Source organism: Orbicella faveolata, unplaced genomic scaffold, assembly GCF_042242905.1.
Source record: "Orbicella faveolata isolate gen_17 unplaced genomic scaffold, um_ofav_v1 contig_47, whole genome shotgun sequence".
Lineage (NCBI taxonomy): Eukaryota > Metazoa > Cnidaria > Anthozoa > Scleractinia > Merulinidae > Orbicella > Orbicella faveolata.
The window spans coordinates 23644329-23655650 of NW_028301577.1; the positions used below are offsets into that span (position 1 = coordinate 23644329).

Consider the following 11322-nt stretch of genomic DNA (forward strand, 5'->3'; position numbering starts at 1 on the left):
TGAGAATTGCATGTACAACTCTCAATTCAGTTCTTTATTTACACTATACGGGTTATTTACATACATTTTATAAGGTAAAGTACTGAAAAATAAATAATAAAATATTAAGAAAAATGAAACCGTAAAAAATAAAATTTATTTGTGAGCGGTGCCAAACTCTAAAAGAGATATTAAATTAAGTTGTTTGGGAGCATCGACATTATTACCATCATCACCATCATCACCATCTTCATCATCATCATCGTCATCATCATCATCATCATCATATCACGTTTCTGTTTTGCGTTTAAGGTGGACTCAATCTTTCTTCTTCACAACCGCAATCAAAGTCGGCTGCTGACAACCGCACTATTCAGAGCTTTGTTAAGGTTTACGTAGATAAGTATGTTGGTGAGTATGATGTGGTAGATATTGTATGACGGTGTTGTTTTGTTTAATCCACATTTCATAATTCACATTACGGCTTAACAATTCAGAGGGATCAAGGATTGCCAAGGAAAAAGCAGCAAGGCAATGAAAATACTGTATATTTTTTAAGAAAAATGACACCAACCTTGCATATTTTAAAATGCATGTTTGAATGTTTTCTGCATGTCTCATTGCACATATAAAAGAATATACGTCTCTTACATATTTTGCAATGCATGTTTGCATGTGTAATTGCATGTCTTATTGCATGTGTAACGGAATATATGTCCTTTGCATATTTTGTAATGCATGTTTGCATGCTTTTTACGTGTCTTATTGCATGTACAACGGAGTATACGTTCCATGCATATTTTGTAGTGCATGTTTGCATATTGTTTGCATGTCTTATTGCATGTATAACGGAATATATGTCCTTTACATATTTTGTAATGCATGTTTGCATGCTTTTTAAATGTCTTATTGCATGTACAACGAGTATACGTCCCTTACATGTTTTGTAATCTATATTTGTATATTATTTGCATGTCTTGTTGCATGAATAACGGCATATACGTCCTTTGCATATTTTGAAATGCATGTTTGAATGTTTAGTGCGTGTTTTATTTCATGTGTAATTGCATGTCTTATTGCATGTATAATGGTATACGTCCTTTACATATTTTGTAATGCATGTTTGCATGCCTTTTACATGTCTTATCGCGTGTACAACGGAGTATACGTTCCTTGTGTATTTTGTAATGCATGTTTGCATATTGTTTGCATGTCTTATTGCATGTATAACGGCATATACGTCCTTTGCATATTTTAAAATGCATGTTTGAATGTTTTCTGCACGTCTTATTGCACGTATAACGGAATATGCGACCTTAGCATATCTTGTAATGCATGTTTGCATATTGTTTGCAAGTCGTATTGCATGTATAATTGCATGTCTTATTGCATATATAAAGATATACTTTCCTTGCATATTTTGTGATGCATGTTTCCACATTGTTTGCATGTCGTATTGCATGTATAATTGCATGTCTTACTGCACGTACAACGGAGTATACTTTCCTTGCATATTTTGTAATGCATGTTTGTATATTGTTTGCATGTCTTATTGCATGTATAACGGCATATGCGTCCTTTGCATATTTTAAAATGCATGTTTGTATGTTTTCTGCATGTCTTATTGCACCTATAACGGAATATACGACCTTAGCATATCTTCTGATGCATGTTTGCATATTGTTTTCAAGTCGTATTACATGTATAACTGCATGTCTTATTGCATGTATAAAGATATACGTTCCTTGCATATTTTGCAATGCTTGCTTGCATATTGTTTACATGTCGTATTGCATGTATTACGACATACACGTCCCTGCTAATTTCAAGATAAATGATTGCATGTGTTGTTTAATGTGTGTTGCATGCTTTATACTGTCTGTACGTCCCCATTACACTCCAAAATTTATGTCTGCATGTTTGTTGTCCTTTTGGTAAGAGACTCGCATAAATCGTGCTCTATGTGAGTTGCATATACACTTTAAACTGCATGCATCGTGTGGTCTTAATGTAATGTGCATGCCATGTCGCGTATATACATGTTCTGTTACGTATGTTTAACGATTGTGGGCCATGTGCTGCACGTGTGAAGTGCTCTTCTTTCAGATATTTGCTTGTAATTTGTTTGTGTTTCACTGGCTTAAGTGATGTTTTTATATATGTTTTATATACTAGCTTCATGAGTGAAAGTCATAAATGACCCAAGTCATCAGGTTATATGTCATTTGTTGTTGAACCAAATAAATGTGCGTGCCTGCTGTACAGCTTTACCTGTTTATAGCATTATGAACGTTTAATAACTGTATGTCGTTTGCCTGTTACATTTTTGCATTTAGAGTCGTTAAATAGTTTGTGTTTACATAAGTTAATTCCTTTTTATATTATGCAGGTTTACCTGCATATTGCATGTTAATCCTTCCTAAGTGCATGTAGCATGAATGTATAATTTGCACGGTTTGATTGACCTCAGTAGGCGCTTTGAATATTGCATGTATAAGAGCACGAGCATGCTGCTAGTTTACTTGCATGTTGCACGATAAATGTGATGAAAGTTTCATTGCATGTCTGCATGCTTTTGCATGTTTCTTGTATGTAACCTTTCCTTAGATGGGAGTGATCTGAACGCAAAAATCAACGAGGTGGTGACCTCGCGCCTGAGAAACACCGGTCAAGGTGAGTTCATTTTTCCGCCGTCAGCCGTCAAAGAGAATCGAAGTTACCTCAATCTCTGGAAAGTGATGCTTTTTTCTGGTTTTTGCTGAAGAAAAAGTGAGACTCCTCATCGTATTGTTTGTCAAGACTGCGACTGCGTACTTCTCAACACTCCTCCTACTACATATGAGCTTAGTTGTAGCTAGTTGTACCATCTAGTCTTTTATAGCTCAGTGGTTACCAGCATTCAACCGGTATTTGAAATGTCAATTGAGTGACCTCCGTAGGGGAGGCTGCTTCATGGGGTTTTTTTTGCACACTTCGATCTAAATTCCACTGAACTCCATCTGGAAACAATTGGATCAAGAACCTGTCTGTGAGATGTATCAATGCCAATTCCAACATACCCTAGTTGTAGTTGCGTTGCTAAGCAAATCTTTGAACTGGCATTATTTGTTAACAGATTGATGGTTCAGAAATAAATTAAATGCCGCTGATCAACCTTCCACATTGTTGATTGGAGACAGGAACAACGAAGTCATAAGCAAGAGAAATTTCTTGCCATAAAACTGACATACGGGAAATGGTATCGGGAAATACTTTTTAGAACTCTACCCAAATCCGATCCAAACACCATGTTTCGTGTTATCTTTGCACATCAGTCAAATGGGCAGCACAAAGTACAAAACCTAATGCACAGATATAAGCAACCGACCAATGTAAAAAAGTTTCGCTTCATCGGAGCAGATATCTTGCCATGCCACCCCATGCTTTGCGATGCTCTGCAACTCACAGCCCTGCCAGACTGCCATGCCATGCTATGACGTACCATACACTTTAAATTATAAAATCATGTGCATAAAGCAAGCAATGAAAGCCTTGCTATCCTTCACCAAGCTATGACTTTTCATGCTGTGATAAAGCCATGCTAAGCCAAACCAAACCAAACACCCGGGCGAGGGACTTCCATATGAAAAGGACGGGGGTGCTCGTCGGAAATTTTGAAAAGAACCCCTAAGAGGAACCAAGATCCTGTTTGTGGGCGCGGCTTGAAATCGTTTCCACCTCTGAGCGGTACCAATTCTAAAACAACAAATTATCTCCTGTCATATATTTTCGGTCCCATACTCTAAAAGTTACCGCGAAAGCTCCCGCCGTGAACCTCTTGAGGCTTAACACCACAAGAGTTACCAAAACCGCTTTTTAGTCCCTAAAAGGAACGACGAACACCCCCTTCCTTTCTATATAGGAGTCCCCCGGGAACAAACAATGCTGTGCGTGCTATGCTTTGCGATGCGCTTGCACTCCAAGCTCTGGCACAATGCCAAGGCGTGATATGATACATTATTTCCTCTGTATTATAAAATCATGCGAATAAAGCCAATCAATGAAAGCCTTGCTGTGCCATGCTATCCTTTACCATGCTATGCCTTTTCATGCTATGCAAAAGCCATGCCAAGCAAAACCGAACGCTGCGATGCCTACCAAGCTATCCCGCGCCATTCCGTGCTATGATTTATGCCTTCCTGTCTGTATTCTCAAATCCTTCTCACTGGCCAATCCTTCGCCCTTCAATTCTTCTACCTTCCTTTACTTGTTCATAACTAAAATTCTTCTGGTTCACTGCAGACATGTGATACATTAAATTTTAATCATAACCAGATGAACTTGATGAATCCTTGAAGCTTTTTTTTCTCGTAGACTTGTAATTAATTGTGTTTGCAAGAGAGTAACGTTTGCGTAAACGATCCTGAATTTCAGCATTGTCCATGGTTTGATTTCTTTTTAGATGTAAACATGCACTGATTCTTAGAAAATACGTAGTGATGTTTAAAATTCTGACTCCTAACAGATGTAAAGGCAATCCCTGGTCCACCAGGCCCCCAGGGAATCCAGGGTCCGGTGGGTCCGGTGGGTCCGGCCGGTCCTCCTGGTAACCAAGGCCAAAACGGACCCCCGGGTATGCCGGGTGCGTCGGGTCCCGCAGGGGCAGCCGGATCTCCCGGTCCTCCAGGCTCCCCAGGTTCACCGGGTTCTAATGGGCTTCCCGGGCCTCCCGGACCCCCTGGAAGTCGTGGTCAACGCGGATCACGAGGTTTGCCTGGCCCCCCGGGGCGGCCTCCAAAAGAAGAAAACAAGGAGAAGGAGCCGAAGGAACCGAAGGAAAAAGCACCATCCTTTGAAGGATTCAGTGAGTTTTTATTCCTTATATCGAGAAAAAGAATCATGTGATTATAGTTTGAAAGAAAAATAGGTTTTATTTAACAAATTGACGTCAGTTTTTCATGCGTCTGACCTGTTATCAAACATAAATTTCTTCATAACATTGTCAAAGTAGCTGCGGATCTGCAGAGTACTTTCACAATGTTATGACTAAATTCATTGTCAATAACAGGACAGACGCACGAAAAACTGACATCATTTTATTTTTTTTACGAGATCAAATTGTCAAATTGTCCGATCTCGCTCGTTGGCGTTTGCGGGCATAAATTATGAATGTGTCTGTCCGCTAATATTGACAATGAAAATTAACCTATGAGCGCGCGAGAATTCTGCAGTTATCGTATAAACCAACAGCGAAGATGATATGTGTGGAGGAAGGGATTTCTCCTTTTATTGTGCTGAAGGTTTCCCGTTTTATTCTGGTCAAATTATTCCATAATGTGTTTTGGTTATTTCCCACGGTCCCAGATATGCTAAAATAAAATGATAAAACGATATTTTTTTTTTTTTTTCATTGTTTAGCTAAGCCCAACATTACTATTCGACCTCCAAAATCATACACAGCCACGAAGGGTGACTCGATACAATTTCAATGCTCTGCTCAAGGAACACCTAAACCAGAAATAATCTGGGCAAAAAAGACCAGCGGGAGAGCTGTCATCGGAAGTCACTTCGTCTTGGAAAACGCGCTCCCAGAGGACACCGGGAACTGGACGTGCAGGGCAAGTAACTTTTTGGGTACGGACACCGCTGACATTGAAATCGTCGTCGCAAGTAAGTGCTTACGAGCAAGTTATCAGATGTAAAAAGTGAAAAGAAGCTGTCGAAGTACTTTGATTGATTCATCCCAGCCTTTTGAGTCCTGTTTTTTTAACTTAAGATCATACCACTGGACGTCTTAGGGAGGCGCGATGGTTTCATGGTTAACACGCTCGACACCGGATCGAGCGGTCCGGGTTCGAGCCCAGGCCGGGGACATAGTGTTGAGTCCTTGGGCAAAACACAGTTACATAACTGGGCACAGGCGAATTTAATACTGGGGGGTAACCCGGTGACGAACTAGCATCCCTTCCACGAGGGAGCAGAAAAGCTTCTAGTCGCTTCATGCCACAGAAACTGGAGATAACTGCCGGTCTGACGGGCCACTTGGCTCGTATGCAGAGTAAACTTTACCTTAATGGACTCCTTGATCATCTCCTGAGAGGCTGCCGCCAAGGAGATACTGCACGATTACACTATACTATAGGTACATCGTTTGTCCTGCAGTTAACTCTAAAACGTTTGTCTTTGTTAGCGGAGCCTGTGTTCACCATACCACCAGAACCAAAGGTCACGGCCTTCACGGAACAGCTCACGGAACTCAAATGCGTCGTGGAAGGGTTTCCGCCACCGAAAGTGGAATGGCGTCGTCAAGGCAACAAAGAGCTTCCCTTTGGCAGACACTACATTCGAAATAACAACCTGTACTTACAGAATCCTATTAAGGAGGATGAAGATATTTACATGTGCCACGCCTCTACTCCAGCTGGATCTGTCATGGGAGGTACCGAGGTCACTGTACAAACTTATGGTAAGATATCCGCTAGTAAAGTATCTACACGCATAGGTCAATTTCGATATGTTAAAATTCTAACTGCTGAAATTTCTAACTAAAACAAAAGAAATTGCATCGAGGATGCGGGACGAATAATAAATATATTTTGTTTTATTCCCCTAAGCCTCGTAGCCAAGTTAGAATTAAAAGACATCAACAATGCCCTTATAATTCGATCTGTAGTCACAATAAATTCGAGGTTACGTCGGATAACTTTCTGTGAATCTGTGACTTCTGTGTTACTGTTTGATGTGAAAAATGAGCCAAATTTTCAAACCGCAAATTAGCTTTGACAGAAATGGTTCCCGGCTAGCCATTTCTAAAATAACCAAAGCTGGACAAAATTGTAAAATTGCCCTCTAAAGAAGCGATGAGTGTATAAATTTTCACGTGAAGGAATTTGAAACAAATTGTTTCACACAAAAGCACTACTCGAAGCTTTCAGTTGGATGGTCCCACATTAGGTTTTTATCCTCAGAATTTAACTTCCAGCAAGAGAAGATCAAAATAAGAGAGTGAATCCCCCATATAGTCCTTACATCCAAGGTAATCCCTCTTAAGTTATCTTTAGACATGGTACCCAGTTCTTCCGCGGATGTTACTCGCCCGATGCGTGGACAGCCCAAGCGACTTTCTCGAAATTACCCGAGACGAAATGGCGGGAAACGTTGTGAAGAGTGATTTTATATGTTTTGGTTTTCAGAAAACGTTTCACTCTCAGCCGTCTTTTCGGTCGACTGGGCTTCCGTTTGCTTTGTGTTCGTTTGGCCGTTCATTCTGTTTTAGGAAATTAGATATACAATGTAAGCAAAGAACAACAGTAATGGCAACGAGTACAATGGCTGTGTCCGCGTGCGTTATAATTTTTTGTTCATTTCTTTGCCGTTCTTTACAAAACAACAACGTGAAATGACCACGATGGCCAATTTTTGAAATTACTTTTCCGAATTTTGACGCTGTGTTGCATATTCTGTTTGGCATATCTCTGGCAGTGATAAACAAACTCAATGAATACAAATTATGAAGAGACTCGTAGGTTAACTATAAAGTCTATTAATTAACTATTAATCCACGTTTTCCTTGGCCTTGTCGTCGTTGTTTCTAAAACTGTCTTTTGCTGGTAGGGCGGTGAGCGTCAGTCTAAACTTTTGACTTTTGCACTCGTTCGGCTGCTCATTTCTCTGCCGTTCATTCAGTTGTTATTATTTTTGCAGGAGAAATTTTTCTCTTATTTAAACTCCTATTAAAGTTTCGAAATGTATTGAATGTATTAGCGAGGGCCGAAGCTCCTTTGGTTCTTTGATGTTAAAAGAATACATCCCCACAGCGAAACGAAACATAACCAGATCCTCCACGAAAACATCGACGCAACTCGCGAGTAACATCCGCGAAAGAACTGGACACCATGTCTAAATATAAGTTAAGAGGGATTACCTTGGGTATATTTATGTGGGGTTACCTTGATCTTCACTTGTTACAAGTTAGAACCCTCCCGTGAGTGAAAACTGTCCATAATCACGTTATCTATTGCCTCCTTTTCCTAGAACCTGTAGAGGTAAAAGTCATTCCTCCAAGTGTAGTAACAGTAAATGAATTTGATACTCCGGTCCGTGTGAACTGCTCTGCACGAGGCGTGCCTATGCCAAATATAACGTGGTACAAAGATGGCGTTGCCATGCCAACGAGAACAATTATCGTTGGCGATGAAGTTATTGGAGAATTAAACCTGGAACGTCTACGACCCCTTGAGCAGGGAGACTATAAGTGTGTTGGAGCAACTGCTGTGAGAAGTGAGCCGTTCTCTTACACAACACAGATTCGTAAGTAAATGCAATTCTTTTGTCCTGGGTATTACAGGTTTCCCGGCCCTAACGTCCTTGCTCGTGGAATGTGGGTAACAGTGGAGTAGGGGACTGCCTGTCAGGGTGAAGTTCAGTGGGACGTAGGTCCCGAGGCCGCTACGGTAGCTGTGAAGGCCGATCAGGAACCCCGAACAAACTGGCAAATGGGGGCTCTGGGAAGTCTGCAGGGGGCTGGTCGCCCCCTCAGACTGGCTCTTGACTACAGAAGCTTTTGTGTCCCATGGCGCAACGAGGACAGATGATGAGATGATAATAGGTTTACCCACACACTTGGATGGATGGAGACGAAAAGGCTCTGATATCCAGTGTAATCCATTTTGGACCATATTCGAAATTGTTTCAAGAAACTCGTGCTCCTGAAATGCCGTCCCCTTAAATTTCTTTTACGGCATAACTCCAACCAAAACGACTTGGAACTTCTCTCGTAATCTGAAGTCCCGGGTTCAAATCCTCCTCCCTGCCACTAGATGGATTTTTGTTCGGTGTAGTCAGCCTCCCAACCATTTGGGATTTTTACAATATTTTTTTCTTCGTGTATAGTGTCCCCAATTAGCACACCAGTGCAAAATACCATAATACTTGTGGTGATTCTTCTTTTCGTAGTATAGCAATCTTACAATTTGTTAAATCTATTCGATACGCCCTATACATCACGATTGAATGACTTGGCTGTTACATAAAGGACAGGTTATTTCTTAGGTGCCCTTAGCCTCTTTTGAATATCACGCTTGCTTCAGTTCATCGTTACGTTCGTTGCCTTATCTAAATCAAGCAAAAAGAAATGATTCAATTTGAAACAGCAGCTGGACTTTTCAATGAAAAGCTTAATGAAAAAACGGTCTCAGTGGCAGGGACTCCGTCACGGTTCGGAAGAAGCTACGTCGCGAGTCTTGTTTAAATTTTTAGTCCCTGGTGATTCTTTTCAAATCTTCCCCAGCTTTAACTACCCATGTTTCGTTTCTGTTCAACTCTTTCGTTTCTTTCTATCTTGGTAAGTTAATTTGTGAGATTCTTATTTATTTTTATTTATTTATTTATTTATTTATTTATTTATTTATTTATTTATTTATTTATTTATTTATTAAGCTTCGGCCTACTATTACACATAAAGAAAAAGAAAAAGAAGAGGAAGCAAAAAAAAAAAAAAAAAAAAAAAAAAAAAAAACAGACAGCAAAACAAAACAAAATGGCCAGGGGAGCCGCTACAGCTTAGCCAATTACAGCGGCCCCCTTCCACTCAAAGGTGATTTAATTTCTTGACAAACCTCTTTAAAATTCTTTTCTCTCAAGAGCTCAAAGAGTGCCGTGAACTGGCAGATCCTGTAGATGGTTACAAGTTGAGTGACGGTTACAACGTCGTGGGAAGTATCGTAAGGTTTGCGTGTAATCCAGGGTGTATGTTGTACGGATCGTCCGCGAGAGTCTGTGGAAAAGATGGAAAATGGAGTGGAACACAGCCCTATTGTAAGTAGAAAGAAAGCACTGTTGAGGCAACGCTATTTAACAAGTAGATTCCAGCTTGCCGTGTAATAGATCAGTAATAGATCACAAATGACGTCAAAATGTGGTGAGAACAGAAAAAGTGGCACGCGAGGCGATAGCCGAGTGTGTCACTGATGTTCTTACCACATTTTGACGTCTTCTGTGATCTGTTACTGAACAGACGCACGGCAACATGGAATCTATTTGTTTTATATAATAATGAAGAAACAAAACCCAATGTAAATAACGTCATGTATGCGTCTGTCCTCCAATAGATCATAAGTGAGAACTAATGAATGAATGAATGAATGTATGAATGAATCAAACTGCGAGAATAATTTGACATATTATATAAAATGTAATTAATTTAGTCCTTCAGCTTAGACTTGCTATTATCTCTCTTGCCACCATAACATCGACATTATCTCAGTAACGTTTTTATCAACACTGAACAGAATGGCAGAAACTTGCGCCTGCGCATGCATATTAATATTCAACACCTGGGTCATTCACACTGTCGTCTCCTTGTGTAGGTTATAATGTTGGACTAGTGGCTTACGAATGCCAACATTACCGACTCCTCACAGAATACGACAGAAACCTCATGAACAGACAACTGCTAAGCAAATGCGACAACAACCTAGCGGAGGGCTGGTACCGAATCTCCGGCGCCGCTGGAGCTCAAATGCCAATCGCGTGCCCAGGCCCCGGCAGATGTAACACGCAATACCCCGGATGGTTGTTTGGCGCACATCCCCATAAGGATGATGGGTGTGTCGAGCGGATGGTTTGTTTTGGTGATTATGTCTCAGGCTGCTGTAACCACCGCCGGAAAGTACTGGTACGGAATTGTGGCGAATTCTACGTGTACAAGCTTGGTCCAACTCCCGGATGTAACTTTCGTTACTGTGGGAGAGATGCTCCGAGCAATATGGATGGACTCTGAACATCAGACTTCTGTGTAACGCTTGTCTTCAAACTTGGTTTGTTTCCACTGTTATAATTAGTGTTTTTATTTCGTCCAGATGCAATTTCGCGGGAAATTAAATATCAATATTGATGTCGTCAATGATGGGGTGTATTTGTAGAATTGCTTTATTGTGTATTTCCAGAACACTAAAATACGCAGCTATCTCCGGGGAAATAAAGTTTCCTAATTGGCAATTATATCATTACATTTTTTATGGGAAGTAAAATAAATCAAAACATTAATTTACCTTTATAGCGAGTTTTCAATTCCTTGTCGAACTTTCTTTAAAACTTTACAAGATGACGTCTGTTTACATTAGTTTCTTGTTTACGAGGAGTAATTTAAAACTCGTGCACCGTGCAAGTTTAAGATACGATGACGTCATACAGACTGTTACATTTAGACATTTTACTAAGTATGAGTGAAGCAAGTTGTATATTGAATGATCAATATATTTTTCTAACACATACGGGCTCCGGACATTTGCCATAGTGTGTCTGAGTTTGTGATTGCTTCTTTTTATAAACATCGTTGAAGGGGTTTCTTTTTTCTTTTGGTGT

At 40.3% G+C, this 11322-nt stretch overlaps 1 protein-coding gene across 9 annotated transcripts in view; it reads left to right on the top strand.

The window, feature by feature from the left end:
• LOC110061035 (uncharacterized) overlaps positions 1-11229 on the top strand; it is a 46783-nt gene extending 35554 nt beyond the window's left edge. For all 9 annotated transcript variants that reach the window (XM_089280287.1, XM_089280286.1, XM_089280288.1 and 6 more), the window contains 8 exons: positions 292-390; positions 2587-2652; positions 4484-4822; positions 5377-5628; positions 6149-6424; positions 7993-8268; positions 9601-9774; positions 10326-11229. In XM_089280287.1, coding sequence (XP_089136413.1) covers positions 292-390; positions 2587-2652; positions 4484-4822; positions 5377-5628; positions 6149-6424; positions 7993-8268; positions 9601-9774; positions 10326-10738 — 1895 coding nt within the window. In that variant the 3' untranslated portion in view covers positions 10739-11229. The remainder of the gene's footprint in view (positions 1-291; positions 391-2586; positions 2653-4483; positions 4823-5376; positions 5629-6148; positions 6425-7992; positions 8269-9600; positions 9775-10325) is intronic.
• The last annotated feature ends 93 nt before the right edge of the window (positions 11230-11322 follow it).